Raw genomic sequence first — 24,841 nt, forward strand, 5'->3', positions numbered from 1 at the left:
CTGATTTTAGAATTTCCTTGTCGTTATCGGCCTCTGGGTGCCGCTTCAAGGCCTGTCCGGGTAACATGCCCTCCTCCATCCTGCGTACGTGCCCCACCCATCATCATCACCGCCACTCTCCACGATTACGTTCTATTGTTTCCATAAAACAAGCTGACGCGCAGGTGCTACATTATTCGCTACAAGTTGCACCGTGAGGCCATGAGAAAGGGCGATGAACTGGGGAGACTTTCATCCGACAATGAATAGATCGAGGATGACGATGGCGACAAAGACAACGATGATGATTGTATTGGGATACAAACAAATATTACATTTAATTAATTAAGTCTTAAATTCGGCGTGTGTATCATGAGCATCTTGAAATGAAGCCGCATTTGAGACAAGATGTGAATGCAAATTGTGTAACAATTGAAATTTCATGGCTCAAGGCTAATAAAAGGAAGGCGATTTCTTCTCAACTGAGCAGCGAGGCAACCTGCCGTTTACAGCCCTGCAGAGCCAATTGTGGGAATTCTACAATCATATGGCCGGGGAGAGTCTATCCATATGACCCCACTGTCGATTTCCCCACGAAGTGGTACTCATATGTAATGGCCCCAGACGTATGCATGTATGTGTTGAACTTCTTTCGCACCGTACCAAAGCCAACCGTGCTGATCATCGCACGTGGGATGATGGGCTGAGCCAACTCCAGCCATGATTTGAGCTGAGCTGCGGAGCCACCTGGCCGGATTGCGTCAAATTGAATCGATGACTTGGTCGGTACATTTCGAGTGAAACTGCATCCTCGGTACACGTCGTGGATCGTAACATTTACATTAAATTTTTTTTGTCCATTGTTGTCATAGCTTGCGGGAAGCAGATAGGGCTCTGCCAGAAAAAAATACAAGAGCACACACATACACACACACACTTGGCATTCAGGGTCCATTGAACAATAACAGTGGGTAGCCTGGCCACAAGGACGTGGCCAACAATGGCATGCCGATGTTTAGTGCTCTGTAAGCTCTTGCTTGTGAGAAATTTCCATAAATTAGAGAAAGCCAAAAAAAAACTCTTAGCGGTGGAGTAATAAAGAGGTTGACGAGTGAGAGAGCGCCCGCAAGGTACGTGCAACGGACGTCGTGGAGCAGCAACGCGATCCGCATTGTTGGGATCGACGCCGCGGTGTCCGATTGAAAGCCATTCTCCCCCCCCCCCTCCCCCCCTAATTCAATTGGGCATGACCCCCTCGCATCTCATCACACGCTCCGGCCGCTTTGTCGAGTCGTCACCTCCACAAAGAAGCCTCCCTGCGGCGTGTCAAGCAAGCGGTGCGTCCACGCGCGCCACGCTGGTGTCCCCGGGGAAGGGACACTACACCCGGGATCGGTTTTCGCTCGCTCGCTTGCCGGACTGAATAACAAAAAAATTAAGAATATTCCACGGCGTGCGACTGTAGTCACCAATCTCGAACTACGGACCACGCGGTTTACGCCACTGCCCACTCCCACCTTCATTCGCCGACGGCGTCGCCGACATTCGCCGCGAGTCTTCCTCCCGACGCCGTCCACTGGCTCCCTCCTCGCCAACGTCGACGCGAAGTCGACATGCAACGTTGCTAATTCAATCCCCCGCCGTGCGGAAGACGAAATTAAGAGAAGCGTTCGAGGAGGAGTGCCGTCCCATTGGACGCGCTTCCCCCGAGAGCCTCCGCTCGCTTTCACGGTTTGGGCGAGTTCTGACAATGGCGCTCGTCTTCGTGGCCCAGGGGGGGGGGGGGGCGACCGCCGGGAAGCGATACGTTCCGAAACGCTTGGCGCAGTGCGGTCGCGACCGGTGCGGGGTTTCCCAACGACGCTCTTTAAACGGGCGGGGGACGTTTAAGATCGTCCCGTATCAAAGCAGCGCGATCGCGACCCCGAATCACTCCCCAACCCCCCCCACCCTTCACATTCGCTCCCGCGTCGGTCAGTAATCAAAGCGTGCCGTGCGTGCAACACGAGCCCTCCCGTGCAGGTCACTCGATACGGAAAGAACACGGCGCGCTAAGGTTGAATGGCGCTCCAGCGATCGGCCAAACAGAACTCCTCGCGATATTGAGTTGCGTTTCGAGAATCTTTTGTCTCAAAGAGAACTGTTTCGGGAGCAATAAGTGTTATCGTTTAAGCGTGCATGTTTTGAAAAAGATGCGCGCCAAAAAGTGGTGGGATTGCCACTTCCCGCGCTCAAGGAACGTCAGCCACGCAGCAGCAAGGTATCGGTCGGAAGTCAGGCAATCCGCATTACAATTGAGGGAGATGAATACCACACTCCCCGATTGCCCCCAGCCACAACATTGTTAATTAGTCTCAATTATAAATCAAGAACAAAGGCACGCGCACGCAGGAAGCTGTTACAGTACGTTTAAACACGAGGATGAGTCCAATTCCATGAAAGCGCCAGAAAATGTAAATACGTGCTTAATTTATTGTGTCCATTAAGAGGCCTATGAGATGAAAAATAAAACCCTCCTGCATAAAACTATTTTGCAAGCTTCACAGCCAATTGATCAATGCTGTCAAGAGCCTAACGATGCATTTTCAAATGGAGGTAAGTGTTACTGGCTTGGCTGTACCCTCATAATAAGCAATTTACACAGTGGGAGACAGCCAATACGACGCCCAAGCATTAATAGGGATGCGCTTACACGGTCACACTTTAATTAAATCAATAGTCACTAATTGTCTCTGCACTGGGTTTAGCACAATTGCCATTAATTACTGCTACAAATGATCAATTTCACTCCCGGTTTATATTAATTACTCGGAGTTATTATTGGAAAACGTTTAACTCTGAATGCTAAAGGCTTTTGCGTTCAATTAGTCAAAAATGTCCCACACGTTTGTTAAGGAGTTAAATGCACAATTAGCAGCGTGTTGTCCGCAACAAAAGCTGGTAATTAGAAAAGAGCCTCTCTCAAATTGTCCGTCGAGCATTCAATTTTACGCTTGGCCTATTTTACATAATTAAAATTGAAACGAAAATATATTATTTTCATTAAAAATAAGATTATGATCTGAACGCACCGGGGCCAGCGTGCGATAAATTGTGTTCGATTGCAGGTGGTCAGCCTCGCGGTGCCCACATTCCTCCAGTCGCGGCGAGTCAGTCGAGCGCCGTCACCCACCACCAACGGGTCCGTGGGACCTCGACAAGGTCCTTGTGGAAAGGCAATCCGCGCGCAGATGGCGCGCCACTTCCGAACTTCTGAAACACCACGCGAACACGTGTCCGCAGACGAGCAAGTGCCAAGCTCTGTGAATACACCAGAGTATCTCTCGCTTAAACCTATTGTCTGCGCGTTCCAAGTCTACGTTCCAGAGAAGCGCACGGCGAAAAACCTTTGGACCGTGCCAAATTTCTCGCAGGCCCGCACTGGAAACTGCGAGAGCCTGCTTTCTGTGCCAAAGCTCAAAAGTACGTAAAAAAACACAACGCACAAGCACGGACGACTAAAAATGAAGACCCGCGCAACACGCATGCTAAAATGTTACCGTCGGTGCACCGCGCATGCTTAAGTGAGCTGTCATAATTACAGACAAATTGCACATTACGATGCAGTAATGCGACGCGTGTGCCCCGAGGATAACGCCGCACCATATTTAACCAATTGCCGTGCCCATTTGGCTGCGACCGGGTTCCCTAATGGGACGCCCGCTCGCCGGCCCGACGGGAGCCGTGCCCGTTTGGGGGGGGGGGGGGGGGCACGGCTCTTGCATCTGTACCGCAGGCCACGGCATAATTGCTTCCTGTTCCCGTAAGCCGATATCGTGGCCCGTAGGAGGAGGTTAGGAGAAGCAGGGGTGCATGGAAATTAAAAACATCCCGCACATGAAAAGCTCCTTTTGATTCGAATGTCGGCGGGGCAGCGGGCCGTGCGAGCGGCGAGCGAACGGAGGAGAGTCTGACTCTGGTCCAAATCAAGGACCACACATCGCGCGCCTCCACGCATGCGCGCAGGCGCGCACGTGTGCGAACGGCACTGCTCCCCGTGGCGATATCACCCACCCACTATCTCGTGGGTCACGGTCAAACTGCGACGTCCAACCGGACATTCCGCCACCCCCCGCGCCTGCGGTCAATGTGGCAGTGGACTTCCGTGACATCTGTTCGCTTGCGACATCGCCCGGCGCTAGGCCGGCGGTGAAATTGCTACCGACGCTGTATGGTGCCACGTAGGGAGATCCTGGTGCGAGGCAATTCGGGCGAGACTGCTGTGAGTGTTAAATAAATAAATAAACAGGAATTGGTGTGTGAGCTATCCTCTTAGTAAAATAAAATAAAAAATATATGAATCACTTTGTTACCTGGCACGTATTGATGCGTCGATTCATCATTTACTATTGATTCTTATGCTCATGATGCACACGTTGAATCGTGTGCAAATTATATACTCATGAGTGAACAGTGCAAGTTTCCCTCGCTTTGTGCGATTTCACGTGTTTCAACCCAAACTTCGCTATATGCGGTTCGAATTCACTCAGCATGTGGCAATGCAGTCAGACGTGGGACAACATTGTCTGTATGTACTGTTAGTGTACTGTTAGTGTACTGTGTGTGTGCTGTGTGTGTACTGTGTGTGTACTGTGTGTGTACTGTGTGTGTACTGTTAGTGTACTGTGTGTGTACTGTGTGTGTACTGTGCGCTACTCGGCGAGCAGCTGTCTCGAGCGGTGTCGCTTTGTGTGGCCTTTTTCAGAATGCATCTACTATCACAAAAAGCGAGGGAAACGTGTACAACAAACATAATCTATAAGCAACACAAATTGTAGACGATAAAATGGAGGCAAAAAAAAGCAGTTTCATGAATCGAATCATGACTCAGAACCGTGACCCAGAACTGTGACCCAGAACCGTGACCCAGAACCGTGACCCAGAACCGTGACCCAGAACCGGGACCCAGAATCGCTGTGGGGGTTGGGTGAATCACTAGAAGCCTAATTGGTATCTCATCTCTCACCCCACACCTCACCCCTCCCCGCCACCCACCTACGAATGCTGTACGAGACTCAACCTCAACAGCCAAGAAACAAGGGCAGAGCATGCTACTCACGTCTCCCTTCAGTGAGGCTGGTGGGGCTCGTGAGGTTAGCGTGGTTGGTGGGGGTGGTGAGGCTGCTGCGGGTGGTGGGGCTGATGTGAGTGGTGGGGCTGATGTGGGTGGTGGGGCGGTTGGGGCTCGTGAGGTTAGTGAGATTAGTAAGGTTGGTGGGGCTGGTGTGGGTCGTGAGGTTAGTGAGGCTGGTGATGCTGGTGGGTCCGATGATGGTTGGTGACAGGTGGTGGTGGTGAGGCTGGTGTGGGTGATGGAGCCGATGGAGGTGGCGGGGATGACCCCGCGCCGGTGCTCCTCGTTACCGTTTGCCGGGGCGGCCCCACCGCCGCCGGGGCCTCCAGCGTCGCCCCACTGCTCGGCACCCGACACCGAGAAAGAGCGCTGGTGAAGGCCCTCGGGTCGTGCCACGAACGACACGAGGTTGATGCCGCTGGTGGAGCGCTCGGCCTGCACGCCGCCTGGGGACAGATAATCGTGGTCAGGGGTCGGTTTGTTGGGAGGGGGAGGGGAAGGGTAGGTGGGGGGGCAGAGGAGATGAGAAGCCGCCAGGTGATGTGGCGGCACGGTCCTGTACCACGAGAAAGGGGCACGAGGCGCTGCGCAGGAGAAATGTAACAGAATTGGATTTGCAAAGGAAGTGCCAGGATTACAAGCGGGGCGGCTGACAATATTCAATGAGCTGTGGTGGATGATTCAAGATTTCAATGAATTAGATAATTAGGACTCAAATAAGAGGATCGTAGTCTTCATCAATTGGAGGTCTTCATCGGACTGATGAAGACTCCGATCCCCCTCACGCGACCGTCGCAACGTATAGATTATTAAAACCATGGGTTGGTGTGCCACAACTTGTTTGTCAACAAGAAGAAAAGTGCCCGTGCAGCCCGGTCAATGTTGTTTGCGCGTCCAGTTTTAACGACGGCAGAAACTACCTTTAAAATATATGCGTCGTCACTCAGCACGGCCTATCACGGAATCGAGAGGCTGGAAATACTCTTTCCGTCGTTGTCATTAACAGCACTTCACGGTTGAAGAATGCACAATGAGTGTCGGGGCAATTGCTCCATGAAAGCCGCACTTTTGCGGATCCAAAAAAATGAGCAGTCACTCCTGGTGCTTAGCTGCAATCGCAGAGCGGTGGACACACTCGCTCTGAACAAGAGCCGCCGCGTGTAACTTTTGCAAATCACACATTTTCTTTTCTGCAAGCAATTGTCTGGTGATGATAACGACAATTAAGTGTTTGCATTCTGATTTTCAACACCGCCGCCAACGCGACTCCTGGACGTTTATTATAGCAGCGTCGTGTGTGGCATTGAAGCTTTTTTTTCGCGTATTGCCAATCATTCCCCCATAACAAAGGGGCTTATATCAATGACTAAACAAATGGAGCTTTTATTGCCTACCACAAATGTTAATGCATGAAATGATGCATCGTGCATAATGATTATAGTGAAGACAAAAAATTCGGAGTTATTTCCTCCTCAAATGAGCATCCAGGCAGTGCTCATCTCCCGTTTACAGCCCTGAGTCAGCGGTGGAAATTCCACATTCATATGGCGGGGGCGAGTCCATCCATAGCGTCCTGACCTTAACCAAACAGTGGTTACTCGTTTTATCGACCCTGTTTTATTGATGTGTGAGTCAACCCCCAACCAGGATTTGAACTTTCCGATTGTGAGCTGCTCGCTCTTCCGCTGAGCTGGAGTAATGATCCCATTATGCACTGCCAAGGAGCACTGTGGGTAAAAGCATACTTATAAGGTCAACTCCGTTCAGTGTCTCCACCTATTAACAACATGCCAATAGGTTGATAGACTGCAATGTATATCTCGGTTGATATGCAGGGGGGAGTGCAACAATACGTGCGCTTTTACCAATATCGTTTTTGCACAGCAAGCTGTTCTCAAAAGCACTGCGATTCCGAATTCTTGTTCGTTAAATTGTGGCAGCATGTGGCGTGGGGTGGAGCCAATCCCACGCCAGCTTACTTAATGACCCGCGACTGATGCGTTCAATTAGCGACGAGCGCACCCACAAACGAACGTCGGCACTTGGAAACTATTGCATTTACTGTCTGAACGTTCACTTCGGAAGAAAAAATAAATTCTGCATCTTTAACAACTTTGTCAACAATTGGCGTGGCGTATTAATTGCGTCGGCGGCACGGGTGTTGTTTGTTCGGCAACAAAAGTTAGCTTTTCTTTTCACGAGAACCAAAAACAAAAAAACGTATTCCTGCATCGTATTAATTGCATTATGATTATTTTATTTACTCATTAACACGGTTTTTAAACTCGCGTACCAAAAACCTAATATTCCTTTATTTTAATCACACTCTCCGTTTAATGAGAAACAAACGCACTGCCACTAAAACGATCGCAACGACTAAACAATTTGCACGAGGCAGCCACCCCAGGACCCGTGGAAAGGCCAAGTTTCCTCTCCTCTAAGAGCCTCACCCGTACATTGCCACCCGAACACGGGGTTACCACCTAAAATACCAACCTCTAAATTAGAACAAAACAACCGGTCACAGATGTTGCGATAAAACAACATTTTATATTAACTGTCATTGGGATTAGTAACCTTACTAAAACAAGATTTTTTACTTTATTTTAATCATCAAACTAAAAGTATATCGCTTTTTTCCAGAAGCGACCTGACCACAAATGATAGCTCACCAAAGTGGCTTATCACGCAGACATTCATAGGAACCAAATACACTAAACACATATTTCTGAATGCGGAGGGAAAACTCGGACCACGAGGAGACCACGCAAACTCCAGATAAACAGGTATCAGGGGTCGGGATCGAACCCACGTCCTCCTTCATACCAGGCGAGGTGGTTAACATCTCGCCACCGCGATGTTCGGGGGCTAGGTCCTGCAATGGCCGTCTCGTACCGGGGAAACGAAAGTCCACACCCAACCACTCGCTGGTACACACAGCGGAGAGAAGCAACGACAGGCGTCGGCACTCACGGGAAAACCGCGGGGGGGGGGGGCGGGGGGGGTCCTGGGGACGAGAGTGGAAACGACATTCGTTGCCGTTTAAAAATATTTCCGTGCTCACCGGCACCCATGGAGGCCGAGGTGGACAGCTGCGTGTTGCTGGGGTCCTTGGTCAGCCCGTTCTCCTTGGGGCTGGACCCGGGGGCCCCCGCGTAGGCCCGCGGCGGCCGCTTACCGGGGACCTTCACCGTGGTGCGTAGCAGGTCGATCTCCTTCCCGTGCACGTTCTGCATATAATCCTGCCGGGGGCAAACGGGCCACGGCGTTTAGCAATCATCTGGCGCATGCAGCATGCACAGCCCTTCGTCAACACACTACTGCGGTGATCGGCCTCCGCGTGGCCTCCCCGCACGGACGTGTCAGTCATCGGAATCGTTTGACCGTACTTCAGCACGCTGGTCAGTCCGAGCGGGGTTTAACTTCGCACCGAATATTTTCTGGGTCCCTGGCAGACTTGAGCAGGCACGTGACTCGTCGGCACAGTGAGCAGTAGACTCTATATTACGTGCCAAGTCTGACAGACTGGGCTAAAATTAAGCCTGAGTGTGGGTTACTGAAGGGGCGAGCTCAGTTCAGATGTCGCCGCCACCAATGTTAGCCTTGGCCGGGAGTCAAACTCAGATCGCGGGCTTCATTACGCCATGTGCCCAATCACTGTGGCAGCGCTCCGCAAGCATGTGACGCAGCATGAACTGGTTTAGTATGCACTTGAAAGAAGGATGATTGGTAATCTGGAACGAAGTGCTGTGGGTGGGAGACTAGGATTAAAGTTTGGGAACGCCGGGGTGCAGGATCGCGTGACGCACAACAACGCACAGTGACAAATCACACGCGATGGACATACGACACAGGGCGGCACATCACACTGCCATGTTAGGTTACACGTTGATAGGTATGGCGCGTCACACCACAGGCATGGGAGACCACAAGCAGGTTTCCACTCTGAGAGTACGGATCAAGTAAAGTTGAGGTCAAATGAAGTTCCAGTTGCGTTTGAAACTAATCTTAAAGGGACCTCGTCTCACGGAAATAACAGAACATCCTTCACAGCAATTGCAATTTGCGTTTCACTGCAGCCTCGGCACAAAGGAAAACGAAAAGGTAAGCGCGGTAATGGTACGACACTGCAACAGAGCTGCGTCTGTCTTTGAATAAAATACAAATGTCCCGTTCGCTGTTGTAATTATAATCTTTTTTTTCGTTCAGTTTTACAGAAATATGAAGAAACTGTTTAACATCTTGAACAGCAAAAAGGGGGCAGTGCTGGGTGCTCGTTACAACGAGTCGGGAATGGCCCGCGCGTAATTACTTTCATACGGTTTATGATTATGAGAGCTCCCGATCAATTGCGGAATCGGATAATTAAGGAACCAATTACGCTATTTTAATCTGATCAGAAGAGCCTGTGTGTGTGTGTGTGAGCTGCAATCAGCGCCATAGTCGCGTAAGTAATGGATTACCAGACGCCCCTTTTCAATTGGTTTAATTACCTGTGACACGTTAATAGCTTCTGATGGTGGGAAATAAGCGAATGTCTGCAAAAGCTAACCTTCTCATTATTATAACTCTCGTAATTTAATTTCCTATTTTATCTCCTTTGTTCATTCAATTATGCAGCCAAATTAGCACATGCTATTCCTATCACAGAGTGATACAATTTTGCAATATTAAGCACAGAATGAGAGCAATTACTTAAAAATAAAGTCATGCACTCAATTCAAGAAGCTGCCGCAAAAATGAATTAATTTGTAAACCAAGTTTATTATCCCGACTCGAAATGCAGTGAGCCGTCATTACGGTGATCAGCGCCTCTGGCCACACGGCCTGGAATGTCCCCCAATCTCATCAGATCTCAGCAGCTCAGCAAAGCTGAACCTGGACAGTCCTCCGACGGGTTTACCGGCTTCACAATCCATTGTTGTTCTACAGTGTGGTCCAGATGTCTTGTGACCCACAATTAATTGACCCCCCCCCCCCCCTTTAAACGTTGTTTTCCTTTGCTTAGTCGTTTCTGTTTTCACGCCCATTTGTATCCATAAAAAAAAATTAAGTTCTAGAGAATTAAATGGGGGGGGGGGGGGGGTCACAAGACATCTGAACCACCTTGCGCACACACAAACACAACCCCCCCCCCAACTTCCCCATCCCACTCTGACCAGTATGGTGAAGTATGGTCAAATCATCTTTGGGGTCAATTAACCCATGGGGAGGTCCTCATTTAGCAGTGGATTGACGAAAATGGGATGTACACGTAGAAGCCAAACACTCATTCATGGAATCGGCCAAACATCCACATGGCGTAGACACCCTCCTAAAAGGTCTTGCTCCCCAGTGAGGCTATCGTGGATAAATAATGACGCAATTATTCTTATTTTAGTCCATCAGGCAGCCACGAGTCGGAATACATCGTATTTTATTTAAATAGCACAAAACGCATCGACTTATATTTTCTACAAAGGTGAAATTCCCCAAAGTAAAAACGAACCGCGAGACCTCGCTGTGACCCTTAAATCTGCGAGGGCTGATCGGCTGGGCTCATAAGCTCATTTAACATCGCCCCCCCCCCCTGCCACTTCCGCCCGCGTTGCGTGATGAGCACCGCTTATTCCGCCCCCCGCCTCCCCCCCCAGATTATTTGTCCACATTTGCTAAGTCGCTTATTGTTCTACAAGGCTCTGCCGAACAAGCACTGCGCCCCCCAGGCATGGAAAGACTCCTTAAGTCCATCCTTGGGATCAAGGCCCAGCCACTTGGGTCCTTTCTAGGATCTGCTGGAGGCTGTGTTGGGCCTGCCTGCCTGCCTGCTACTTACGGTTATCCGCTATCTGAGCTCTGACAAGAGGGTTTTGCATTTAAGACAAAAACTAAACTCGACTGGAATATAAAGAGTATACATAAACAACTGATTATGTCTGAACTGTGCAATGTTTCCGTGTTGTAAAGTTTTAAAAAGTTGGTTTTATTGATGTTTGTTGTGTTTGCATCTTTCTCCGCTTGTTCTGCACCATTGTATCTTTGATAAAATACTACTTTGGAGGAAAAATATATACGGGGAATTGTGTTTAATTTACAATTGGGCACGAGAAGTGGATTTCATTTTATCAGCAACTCGTCGCTCTGGATGTTTAGTTCTTCCCGCACTTAGAGTGAAACGTCGGACACCATGTCGACCAACACGCGGTACAACCCGAAAGAAGAAAAAAGACATAAAAGCAAGTCGTTACTTAAAATACGTCTGCATGGCAGAAGAGGTGGCTCTGGTCAGGGACACTCAGCCAGCGCAAATGAGATTTCACGTTCAAATCTGTGTTTCAGCTGTATGTGATTAAATTGGCTTCTCCAGTGTAGAAAGCTGACGATCTCAATCCAGTAAACGATGACTGCCCCAAAAATCCATGAAATTAAATTTGATTCCTCACCTAATTTTGAGCTGGTGATCTGGGTTGTGTGCTTTACACACACAGTATGGTGATGTCACGTGACATGCATGCAAGGTATGATGGGGTAGGTCGATCCTTAGGTCACAATTGTGCTTTTTCTTGTCGAGAAGTTACTGCTGTGTTTCAAATTATTATTATTGCTACTACTGTTTGTTACTTCCAACCTGCACACACTCTTCGTGTGATTTGTATCTCATCATTTCTAGAAAGTCTTAGAATTAGGTTTAACCAAGATGTGATTCTACACATGTATTGTGAGCGCGGTACCCGGCTTTAATGCATTAATCGACGAATCGTCACCAACCGAGGCCATGCCCATCAGCTCTGAGACCTCAGTAAAATCAGCTGTTGAGACTGGCGCTCCTGGATGCAACATTTGTGAATTTTACATTGAATACAAAAAGTTTGTCTATTTCTCAATATCCAATAATGGGTAACTTCTCCTATGCCAAATTGATACTTTTTACCTGTAACCATTCTTAAAATTATAGATTTGAAGTTTTCGTGACTGCAAGGATTCATACTCACGCAGGTACGTGACTTGACCGAAAAAACCAAAGAGTATGTGTTCTTAAAATTACATTTCAATCAAGGCCCCATGGTGAATAGTCTGCAAATCTAGTCTGCAACTATTCACTCAAAAGATCACGTTTACATAAATATGTTAGCTTTTCAGGCCACAGTGTTATCGACGAAAGTGTTGAGCGACTGCGAGGCGTGTCTGCGGAGGGCCAAGCGGGCGAGATCAGTGGGTGGCGAGCCTCCGGACGCAAGTAGCTGGGGCCGCTCGCTCACCCACAGGCCACAGCCACCGGCTATATCACTGCCAGATTAAGCGCCTAACAATCCACTGATCCTCGAGACCAACACGGGTTTCCTAGGAAAATCCCGAGAGCAGCCATTGTGCGAGGGGATTACTGGGGTGGATTAGCCCGTGGGTGCCGTGCGTGCGGCCTAGGCCGGGTTAACTAGCGGTCACAGATCCTCAGAGCCTCCGTGCCCCTCGCCGGATAAGCAGGCTCAAGGAAGAGAACAACGCAAGCAGTTTTATGTGCCCACGGAAGAGATCTGTGACCACCGGCGCTTGCCGTGTAAATGAGAGGCCAATTATGATCTACGCCAGCTGCAGTCGTGCCACAAAAAGGCGTTCGCCGTCACTATCATCATCACGCCCGCAAAGTAATGCTCGTAAATTTAAAGGAATAAACTCAGACCGCAGTGATCATGTGCGTTCGACAGGACGGCAATTAATTATATTTCTGGAAAGGTAGTAAATTGGAGTACGAGCGAAAGCCCACGTGAACTGTAAGCGGCGGATGTTAACGCGTCGGAACAAATGCAGTACTGGGGGGGGGGGTGGAGAGGGTAGTGTCTCTGGGTAACTGATGCGTGCGGCACGATCGCTGCTCACATGCAGGCTCGGGTGGTAGGTGAGGATGCCGTTGTCGCACAGGGTGACGTATTTCTTCTTCCACTCCTTGTTGAGCGACTTCCCACTGCGCTTCAATAGAACTCCCTTGGAAAGGGGGGTGGGGGGGGGAAGAGACAAAAAAGGACATTGTCTTGCGCGCCCATGAATGAAATATCCATTGTACGTTAGCGCAGCATTAGCGACGTAATTGATGCCAGAAAAATTACAGAGGGGATATCAGACGGTCTTGAAAATGCACGAGAATTAGCGTTCCGCCGGGCACGCTCGTTAGGGGACAAATGCCCGCCTTTCACGACCGGCATTGTCCACGAAAAGCGCTTTGCTCCAACGCGGCATTCCTCATTCGGACAGCGACGTTTGTGCCCGACTGGTGAGAAGGAAGCGAAAAGACCACGCGAGCGTGCCGCGTGCTCTTGCAGGATAAACATTTCAAACCGCCAAGTGAATCTCGGCTCTTGACTTTGCGTGACTTCCCCCCAACCGTTACACCCGGCGAGTCAGAATGCAATCTCTTGTGCTCCCCTGCCCATTGACTTTCCGGCGGCGGTGGCGGCCGTGGCGAGAGGAGGCAGCGTGGCTAATGTGACCCCGTTTAACCCCGGCGCCTCGGCCCGTCCCACCCCCGGAATAAAACTGCCCTTTGTTGCGGCGCTCATCGCTCACTCGCGGAGGCACTTCCCAGCCCGGCCGGGAGAGAAAGACGCGTGAGGGGACATCTTTTCCCAGCAGCCCCGTCGTCGCGGCCGCCACCACCGCCACCGCTGCGTTTCCACGCCCCTCAGGGATGCGGGCCCCACCTCATGAATCTCCTATTAATCACACGCCGGGGACACATCCCCAGCCCACTGCCCTTTCCTTCACTTTCACTGCGCCGCTTATAGTAGTTGGTAGGAGTCATAGCAATAATGATGATGGGGAGTGGTGGTGCAATGGTTAGCACGCCGTTTGATGAAGCACATAGTTGATTTTGTTTAACAAAATACATTATCCATCCTAGCGTAATGACGACCCAAAACTATGCCCGCTTATCTTAAAATATTTACATGGCGAGCGCACTGCATTGTAAACCCGTTGAGCTGAATATAGCGATTCCCTTCCGTCGCTAACATTCAATGACGAAGCGGTCCTGGGCTCCCCACCTTCAGCAACGTGCACCGACCAGTACAGCCGTCCTTGGGGTACCACGAATCAGGGCGACCGCCCTGGGCCCCACTCTTTGGGGGAGGGGGGGGCGCCACGCTTCGACGTCACGGTGTCAGATGCAGTACTTCCGGTTAAGTTTGAAGGCATTGGGGGGGCCCCACACGGTGGGATTTGCTCCAGGCCCCGCACCATCCCCCCCCCCCCCATGGGCGTCCCTGTTAACCAATGTAGTGAAGCATGGTCAAACAACCACAAAAACCGACACGTTGCAGGGAACCCTTCATCCAGCAGTGGTTAATAAAGGGATGTGCGAACAATAGTTCATAACAAACAAAGCCCAAAGCCCCCACACTTGCGATCCACCGCGGCAGCCGCCGGTGGCGGATTTTTTAATCAACGCATCGTGGCGACAGTCGGAGGCACGCTCGCTCGAGAGGCGGGGTAAAGCTGGGATATACCGCGTTTGGCTAGACAACAAATTCGACATTAAATATTCAGTTTTCGCCAGTCCGCATTAAATATTTCACTTTCGCCATCTTGCATGAAATATTTAATTGCGTTCGTTTTACGCCGCACAATAACACATTTTCCTTTGATGCGTCTGAGTTAATGCCAGATAAAGCGTTTTAATAATGCAGTTCAAGCGAAGGCGGTGGGAGACACGTGGCAGGGACTATGGAAGAAATGGAGGAGGAGGGGGGGCATTTTCTCCATTGTCCATAATTATACCTAATCATCATCACTCTTTCTGAAGCCACTTACACCTAACGGAGCCTTTTAGTGCAGAAATGAAGCCAGATTGTTGATGAGATATGATTATAGAGCCTGCCCGCGATAGCACTGTCACACCAGAGGAGTAAAAAAAAAATTAGAAAAAGAGATCAGAACGCTTACGCCAATTCATTACGGATTAACGGCGCAAAATACAGAGCGGAGGGAAAGCACGCGTCGGAGTAAGGCCCTGTTCCGAAGCAGCTGCCAAAAACCAAACTACACAGTGACTCGAAAAATGTAAATCTATTTTTTATACATATAACATTGTTGCCGTCATAAAGACGAGGCCTGAGGCTGATTTAACCGCAATCACTTTGAAAATTGGCGATCATAACACAAAGCACGGTGACATGTTTTTTTTGTTGTCAAAGAACACATTCGTGCGGCACCGGCGATGCCTGTAATCATAAACAATTATAGGCACGCAGGCAGGTTCACACAGAGCATCAATCCGCTTGATAGTACGCTAATAGGGGGCCGTCAAATGGCACATATTGTATTGTCCTATCGATCTCCCAAGTCTCAATTCTGAAAACCTATCCATATTTATATTGCGACAAACGACATCAATTAAAGGGCGGTATTGGCCGCGCTCTCGTTATGCACGGGCCATGGAGCGCCTGTTCCCCCCCCCCCCCCCCGTTTATCCCCATTAGCATGCTGCCCCGCTCGTGATGGATGGAACGCCAAGACGCCTTTTTCCAGCCTCTCAATGCCTGTGGCAAGATAAAGGGCCGATGGGAGGTCTCTTGCCTGCCTTTCTCATGGCTTTATAGGGATCTGTGCCTCTGCTCTGTGCCGCTGGGCCAGCCCTCGCATGGGGAGGGATGGGGTGGGGGCGTTTAATCCCACTAGAAACAGGCATTCTCATCCCGTGCCGCTCTTCCAAGCCTCGGGGCCCGTCCACCTCCAGCCCCCACGAAACCCAGGCCGCCCGATTTCTGGTCCTCACTCTGCTGAGGCAGCGGCTTGTCAGAGGTCGGGAGCGGGTCAACAGGGGATTAAGATAACCCCGACAAAATGACTTAACGACCAGCGGATCCTTTCCACCATCGCCCCCCGGCCGTAGTCTACCCCCCCCCTCACCACGACCCGCTCCGTTAACTGGGCCGTTGATCAACAGACACAGAAGGAAGTTTTCTCGAAGCTTGTGGCTACATCATGAATTTGCATCAGGGAGCGGGCCGCGAGTTGGCGTCGAGTCTGGGTGAATTTACCTGCAGAGCAGGGCGTGCGTTCAGGAGTGTGATAATAAGGCGACATTGGTTCGTAAAGGTACGGAGAGAGTGCTGAGAATATTTGCTAAAAGGGCAAACTGCACAGTCACCGACGGAACCCGTTTAGTAAATGATTATCGAGCAAGTTTTTTTTTTTCCTGGCATTTCCATTTTAATGAGAAAAATTAGAAGATGTTTTAATTATCACATTTAATGCTCCGATGAAACATATTTTCGCCTAAAAATATATATATTTAATCAAAGACATTTTGTCACATCACAAGCAGAGCTGTGTATGGATGAGAATACAATTACACAAACAAGTCTGAGATCATTTGGCACGAAATGTAAAAAGGGAACAAAATATTCAATTATTTTAAAGATCGCAAATTGACAAAAAGAAAATGCAACGAAGCACGGTGTTTTTTTACATTAATAAACCGCACTTTGAAAAAGTAATTAAACACCTACTGTACACGGCGTACATAAACACGGGCGCAAATACGTCTGTGCGTGCTTGTATAAAGCGGAAATTTGAAAAGGGTTCATGCGAGACGTGTCGTTGCCGCGATTTATGCGCCCTTGTCGGCCCCCTATTCTGCCGAGCCTTACTAATGGAAACAACCGCTCGCAATTAGACAAGATTAATCCGGAATGGTAATGGCCTGTGTGATGAATATGGCCTAGCCCTAATGGCCCCGCTGATTGAAAAGGGGCCGGACGTGCTGTCTCGTTAGTAATATATATTTGTTTCGATCTCCCCGCGCTGCGGACGCAACAGCATGCGCTCACGCGTCCTGCTTGTTCGTGTCCTGTTCACTCGCGTCCTGTTCATATCGTGTTCATATCCTGTTCGCATCCCGCTCATAACCTGCTCGCTCGCACCCTGCACGCGCGCTCATGTCCTGTTCATATCCTGTTCGCACCCTGCTCGCTAGCGTCCTGCTCGTATTCGGTTCACGTCCTTCTCGCGTCCTGTTGTTGAAGTGACAGTGTCCAGTAAAACCTCTCAAAGTCGGACTCGAGTAAGCCGGAATCTGAGCTGATGTGCAAATAAATAAGATGTAAAACACACGTGTTTAAACATTACAAAGTAGAACACCAAATTCTTCAGTCAATCCTCAGGCATCCGTCTCACGCATCGACCATGACCAATCCACTGCTGGATCTGTTACACTCAGTAGAGCAAAAGCAATCGTGATAAGAGGAAGAAATTGGAGAGCGAGAGGACACGTCTGGACGAATGCAAGCGGCTTGCGGTGAAAGACGCTCGAGCGAAGGACTTGTGTTTTACAAGCTCTGAGACACGAAGCACGAGGAGCAAGAACAACAGGCTAGGAGCCGGGGAGCCTGGGAGAACCGTTTGGCTCACTCTGGGCGATAATAAACCTCCTGGAGCGCACGTTTTAATTTTTTTTTCTCTCTATCACTGCCGCTCGCTCTCATTAGTGACCGGCGGACGAGCACCACTGCCCCCCCCCCACACACACACACACCTCCCCCCCCCAGCAGGGAGCTCACACCACCTGGAGTTCATTACAGCGGTGATTATGACTGTGATTAAACCGCTCACACTGCAATACACAAAGACAAAGATTCCCCATACTGATTTTAACAGACTGTTAGGGCAAGTGCTGTTAGCGAGCACCTATGTAGGGCCGGCACGGCACACGAGGGGGTGGGTGGCCAACACCACGCCCGGCCGCCTTTGTCTCCCCAGTGGCGATGTATACACACTGCACCAGGTACTCATTTTAGGCTTAATCAGTCTAGGGGATCCCCAGGACCGGTTCAGATAATCGTCACCGGTGTTGGCCATGAGCAGGAATCAGAACTCGGGTCGCCGGGTTCATAGCGCAGTGCGCTAACCGCTACACTACCGCTCCCCCTGCAATGCACACACAGATGTACGGGGAAAATACTGGCAAATATTCCACCTCCACCCACTCCTGCCCAGCCCACCCCACCCCCCCATAGACTCGTGGAGTAAGTGCTGCCTGCCATCAGTGAGCACATACTGACTAAACTAAACTACTTTTATTTTACCAGGTAAGGCCCACTGAGCTATATCGCTGTTTTTCTGAAGCGACCTGGCTACAAATGATAGCTCGACTAAGTGGCTTATCACGTGGACATTTATAGTTGCCAAATACTCTAAACGCGTGTTGATTCTATGTGTGGAGGGAAAATCTGGAGGACCTGGAAAAAAAAATCCACATGAACACGGGGAGAACATGCAAACTCCAAATATACAGGCGTCAGGGTCGGGATTGAACCCTCGACCTCCTGCAGTCCAGATATAGATCAAAGATGTTATCAGGCCACTAGGTAGTTGACAACATGGCTGGCATGGTGATCAAGACCGTGGTGTGGCCAGCACCGTAACCGGCCGCATTTGTCTCCCCCCCCATCCCCTAGTGATGTTTACATGCCGCACCATAAGTATTAATTTACGGCTAAGCTGACCTCGGGGAGGTCAACGATGGTTCAGATCTTACTTATCAATTAAATATTTGAAATTGAACTCAAGTCGCCGGTTCGTAGCGCGCTGTGCCAAACCACTGCACCACCACTCCCCACATCTGGCCGCAACACACGTACACACAAACAGTACAACAGGCGCCATTCGCCACTAAGTGACAGTGATGTAACCACAGATCTTGTGCCACAAGAGGTGCAAGTACAGCAAAAGGACAAAGGCCTCCCATATATCCTTGATCGTACGGTCAGGGAAACAATGCAGCCCGATCCCAAAGAGTGACCGAGAATGTGAGTAAATGAGTGAGCGAGCCAGTTAATAAGTGGGTAAGCGAGTATGTGAAAGAGTGAGTGAATGAGTGAGCGAGCCGGTGAATGAGTAAGTGAACAAGCGATTACGTGAGAGAATGAGTGACTGAGCGAGTGAGAGAATCAGTGAGCGAGTCAGTGAATGAGTTAAGTGAGCAAGCGATTATGCGACAGTGACCGAGCCAGCGAGTGAATGAGTAAGCAAGCCCGTGAATGAGTAAGTCAGCCAGCGAGTAAGCAAGCGTGAGAGCGAGTGACCGCGCAAATGAATGAATGAGTGAGCAAGTGAGCAAGCGAGCTAGCGAGTGAGTGGGTTGAGCGAACAGGCAGATGGGCTGGGACGGTCGGGACGGGCGATAAAGCGAGCTGATTAAAAGACTGGGTGTCGTAACGGGGCCATAACAGGTGGAGTCCTGCCCAGATGGGACGCCGCACCAGGCGGCCAGGAGACACGGCTCGCGTGCCGCGTGGCCGGGATGTCAGCATATGGTGCCGTCTAATCCCGCGCACAATCACCCACCGCAGCGTGTCGGGGAAGCTACTGCCAACAAGGGCATCAGGGCGCTCGCGCACCTCCCGTGCCGCCACTCCTGACAAATGACTCGTGTTCTACGCGCGGATTAAATTTTCTACACGGCTCTGTTCGGATCGGCGAGCCGTAAATACATCCACTGCAACTGGGCTCGCTATGGCTGTGGCTACCAGACCACGTAGACTCCAGCCTGCCAACGATGCCGGAGAATATTGCGGTGGGAAAGTGATGCCTGCGTCTATGAATGAGAACGGTGTTTTAGTGGGAGGGGAAAGATTAAGAAGACACCGTTGTGTTTACTTATGGCTCTTGTCGCCCCCTCCGGCCATCAGGATCTTCTCTACACCACAGGTTCCATTGATAAGTTGGCAAAACGGGAGAAATGCATCGCAGCATGGCATCACTTTGGCGAATGGTGCCTACGTTTGTGAATAAAACGGCGGCAGAATTTAATTAAAACATCTGGAAAGTTCACATCATAGAGGTATTTGGGTGAGGTCGCATATAGATATAAATGTGTCGTTAAACCCGCAACCACCATCCGGCACAGACAATTAATAAGGTTTGTCACGTAAACTAAACATGCCAATTCTTTACTGGTACAGCACACCAGTGTGTTGGAGAGGAAACCCACAACATTTACAATTCGAGTACAACGTTTCACCGATAATCACAACCAGTCTTATCAGGCGCTGAACTAGTAATTAATTGGCACGTTCTGTTTACGTGACAAACCTTACTAATTGGCTGTGTCGGGTGGTGGCGGGTTTAACGACACATTTACGCGATCTAACCCCAAAACCTCTATTATGGATAACATTGGTCGCGAAAGCTTACGTGTTAAACTGGAGAGTTCACGTTTGCCAAAACATGAATTAGGGCACCCATGCACGTTCGATGCATTGAGTGCATGATAGGGCCATGTGGTCGTATTGTTCACACTGGCCGGGATCTTCATTTGTTGGGAGAGTGGGTAACATGCCTCTGAATTAATATATTTTGTCCCCGTTATATAATTATATCGTGATGCTTGCATCATCTTGGTCAAGAGATGAAGAGATTAACATACTGGCCTCTCACAGAGAGCAGTGCATCACGTTGTGTCAAAGAACAGTCCCCGGGAGATGACGTCAAAGAACTACTACTGAAGCCCGTTCAATTGCCTCTTATCCACACTGGGGGTCCCGCACATTTCAGATTTCCTCCAAAGAATTCTCATCGCATGGCAATCAACCCAAGTGGAGACCATCAATTGCTTTAACACTGCGAATCCAGTTTAACCACGGGTGGCTGACACCTGGATTCGAACCCAGGTACTCAGCGGTGCCAGTTCAATGTCTTGACGCGGCCAGCCCAGCGCACGCACCTGCTTGATGGGGATGGCTCTGCCACTGCCGATGTTATCGGACTTCCCTTCTCCGCTCTTCTTCTCCTTCTCCGTGTCGCTGCCCTTCCGTGACTGCAGAGGAGGACGTGGTGGGGAGGGGGGGGCGAGGAGTTGGGGCGAGAGGGGAGCGGTTCGGAAGGAGGAGGCTCATGAGTGCAGGACAACTACGACTGCTGTGTATTAGAATGAGGGGGGTCCATGCAATTCCCCATGTCCCATTTACTATTACACACAAGAGTTTTAATTTCAATGACACTATCATTTCATCGTTTCAATTACATTTCCCCAATTCAACCTGGTAACAGCCTGTAGGAGAGTGTTATTGCTTTCTTATTAAGGTAGTATATATGAGTAATTGTAATTTAGTATCGATGGTGATTACATTTTTACAATTTTAGGAATGAAATCTGCAAAAAGTGCAAAGTACTTTGGAACATTCCCTTTTTGAGAATGATGCTCATGGTGCTGCAATACACCTTGAAAAAAAAATTACCCTTTCCTGGTTACTAAAATGATGATCATCTATCCACATTTCTCAGGATTCTTGGGATTAAGTGGGAATGCTTGCTTGCGGCTTCAAATAACCAACCTCACATTTCAAAATGACACAATCCACCTGAAAACCTAAGGTGACAAACAAAACCATCCACAATTATCATAAACCCTATTGTCCTCAACTGCCTGAGTGGCCCGGTCAATGGCCTGGCTATCGGGTGTACAGGCGGTGCAACTGCACCGGGGCCCACGGACCGGAGGGGCGCAGTTCGCCCGGTGAAATTCTACGGGAGGCCCCATTTCATTCCTTGCAAGCACCAGGGCTCGCACCAAGCCCGCCACGTGGCTTGAGCCTGATCCGGTCTATTGCCCCTGTGTGCGTGTGCACCTGTGCAAGCGAGAGAGAGAGAGAAAGCGGCAGCCTTTCTACCGTGAAGAGGTTGGAGCGGCGCTTGGACTGCTTGCGCACGGGCGTCGGCGTGCCCGAGGAGGAGGGCACCGTCTCAAGGCGCAGCTCCTTCTGGCTCGTGCTGGGCGTGGACGGCATCGACGAGGAGCAGTCGCTGGCGCCGCCCCCGCCACCGCCGCCACCGCCACCAGTGCTGTTGGTCGCTATAGTCACCTGCAGACCACGCGTGTCCAGAGCTCATGTCACGGAATATTTCGAGTGCTCAGGCAGCCAATTCGAAGCCAGCTGCCTCTCTGTATGCATGCATGTGGCACTTGGTTCGCGCCGTACGTAGCCAACCGTGCTAATCGGTAGAGGCCAAAGCACCTAGAAGTAGTGAATAGCGATTTACAGCCCGATGTCAGTCCACCAATCGATGAAGGCCTCCTGTGGTTGTTATTGGATCATATTTCACCGTGCTGGTCAGTGACGGTGGGGAGAATTGATGTTGGAGCGTGGAACAGTCCAACCATGAATTTGGCTGCACTGCCCTCTGCTGTCAACATATGGGACCAGCTCGTGATTTATTTTTTAATGAATACTCTCCACATGCTCTCGGCTGATTGTGTTTTTATATATTTACACGGTTCGACACGTTTCAAACTACATCTGACGTATTTACATTTTTGTGAGATCCCAAAACGTGGTCTCAAGAGATTGTGGAGCGACGTGGGCAGAAGGACTAGGCACATAATGACGCGTCGATCCATCGATTTAAACAGACTCCAAACACCAACGACACGTGCATCAAACCATGTCTTTAGATCAGTGGCCTAGCTATCGGTGTGGGCAGGGTGCTGGGACTGCACTGACTCCTCCCACTTCTTAGACGTGGCCCAGACCCCTCCAGTTTAGGAAAACGGAATTTGCCACGGCACCCCAATTCATTCCTCGCACCAGGGCCCATGCCAAACACACTCCGCCACCGGCCCCGCGGACAAAGTGGTAATGGGGCCACTACATCGTGTGATGCATGCCCATCCACCTCTGTCTCCCCAGCTAAAACGCTGGTGCACGACAGGCCGACTCGACGTGAGGTTCACCCACACCGTCCGCACACGGCAATCGCTATCACTGCACATGGCTCAGAGTGAAAAGTGGGTCACTGGGATTAATGCAGAGTGCAGGGTTGATATGACACGTTCACGAACTTATGTATTCATACATTCAAACACGCTGGCATGCACTCACACACACACACATACAAACACGTGCAAATACGTACATACACACACATGCACAGAGACACTTGCACATGCACTTATTTGCACGTGCAAATACTTACACACACAAACATGCATATGCACACACACACTCACCTACACACATCAGTACTTGCACATCCACAAACTCCTGCACACACACTCGTTCTTAGACACACGCACGCTCATGCACACACTTAACAACAAACTTGCCAACAGGCACTCATGCACACTCATGTATACTCACGCACTCTCATGCAATTACAACAAGCATATACACGCGGTCATACATACATACACACTCACCTAGCTGCGTGCACACAAAAGCAAACATCTCCTGTATAGCCTTAACAAACTGTAGGGGCAAGTGCCGTTAGCGAGCACTGATGAAGGCCAGCACAGCACAGGAGGGGGTGGGTGGCCAGCACCACGCCCAACCGCCTTTGTCTCCCAAGTGGCGATGTTTACACACCGCACCAGGTGCTCATTTGAAGCCGATTCGGCCTAGGGAAGGTCCAGGACCGGTTCAAATATTCACCACCGTTATTGATCGTGAATCGGCAACCCGAGAATCGAACTCGGGTTGCCGGGCTCGTAGTGCCCGCTGTGCCACTGATCCCCCCCCACAACACATGCACACACGCGCACACACACACACAAGCGCACACACACAAGCGCACACGCGCCGTCACCGCCTCACCTGGTTGACGTGCACGGGTGGCATCGCTGCCGACGAGACGCACGTGTGGCTGGGCGAGTTTGGCAGTGACTTGCACTGCCCGATGGAGACCTGCTGCTTCTTCCTGGACGCGACGATCTTCTGAGCCACTGCCCAGGGAGGAAAGAGACGTTTGTGCATCGCTGAAGGTGCGCAGGAGAGACCGCCGCGTTCGAAATCCCGCCGCCGGCTGATGCACTGAGAGTTGTGGGAGACATGCGGGCTGTTGCAAATGGTCGGGGCTATTCAACGCTGTTGCCCCCCTATTCTCACAGTTGAAACAAATAGGTCAAGCGTTAAACGTGGGACTGCGTTGCCACCTGCTGGCTTCGCCCGAGTCGTGCACGCGCTGGGACAAAAGCGTGCGCGCATTCAGGTTAATGCGAAACACGCGCGTGCATGCATTTCGCGGGTGGCCTCGGCTAAAACACGAGAGAGTTGGGCAGCGAGTAGCAGGAGGGATGCACGTGGCAGGAACCGCCCCGGTCTGTTCACCCATAATGCCCGGCGTGTCCCGTGATCTCGCATCAGTTAGCGTTCGACACTGAGCACAGCGTCAAAGTGCACCTAGCCTGGCACAAGCGCCATTGTGGCATCACCACCAATAATCGGTGTGGTTGAGCGAGCTAAACATTTTTCAGTGCAACTGCAAGTGTTTATTTTAATTGTTTTTTTCTTATCGCAGTTGCTGATATGCACAGTCCCAGAGGCCTATAATAAAAATGAAAGAGATCAACTAATGATAGTCCAGCGGTTAAGAACGTGGCTTCTTGCATCGAGCGAGTTTGTGGGAACTTGAGGCAAGAGGCGATGGGAGTGACTTCTCGAGACAGCGATGGCGAGCACGAATCAAGAGTCCACAAGGTAAGAGTCGACACGTTTCCTGAATTGAGCAAGGTTAGAGGAACTTGGGGAAAATGGATTGCCCAAGATTCAAGCAATGCAGGAAAATAAGGGGGAAGATTTGAGAATCGGATGTCGAACACGGTAGGTTTGAGAGAAATCGAACAATCTAATCGAACTAGTCCTCAACATGGGCGGAGGAATAATAATCCATAATACATGCTTTTTTGGGTTATATCGCGTAAATATATGAATGTGTCGTTAAACCCGCCACCACCCAAATCGGTCAATTAGTCAGGTTAGTCATGCCACAGCATTTACAATCTGA

At 50.2% G+C, this 24,841-nt stretch overlaps 1 protein-coding gene across 2 annotated transcripts in view; it reads right to left on the reverse strand.

The window, feature by feature from the left end:
• Window positions 1-24,841, reverse strand: part of LOC144720974 (arf-GAP with GTPase, ANK repeat and PH domain-containing protein 1-like) — a 111,538-nt gene that overhangs the window by 18,258 nt on the left and 68,439 nt on the right. For both annotated transcript variants that reach the window (XM_078598201.1, XM_078598200.1), the window contains exons 7-12: window positions 23,653-23,780; window positions 21,733-21,924; window positions 20,787-20,879; window positions 12,947-13,051; window positions 8,157-8,334; window positions 5,383-5,538 (exon numbers count right to left, since the gene is read on the reverse strand). In XM_078598201.1, coding sequence (XP_078454327.1) covers window positions 5,383-5,538; window positions 8,157-8,334; window positions 12,947-13,051; window positions 20,787-20,879; window positions 21,733-21,924; window positions 23,653-23,780 — 852 coding nt within the window. The remainder of the gene's footprint in view (window positions 1-5,382; window positions 5,539-8,156; window positions 8,335-12,946; window positions 13,052-20,786; window positions 20,880-21,732; window positions 21,925-23,652; window positions 23,781-24,841) is intronic.

The sequence above is a fragment of the Lampetra planeri genome, chromosome 10 (assembly GCF_965212315.1).
Source record: "Lampetra planeri chromosome 10, kcLamPlan1.2.h2, whole genome shotgun sequence".
Taxonomy (NCBI): Eukaryota; Metazoa; Chordata; class Hyperoartia; order Petromyzontiformes; family Petromyzontidae; genus Lampetra; species Lampetra planeri.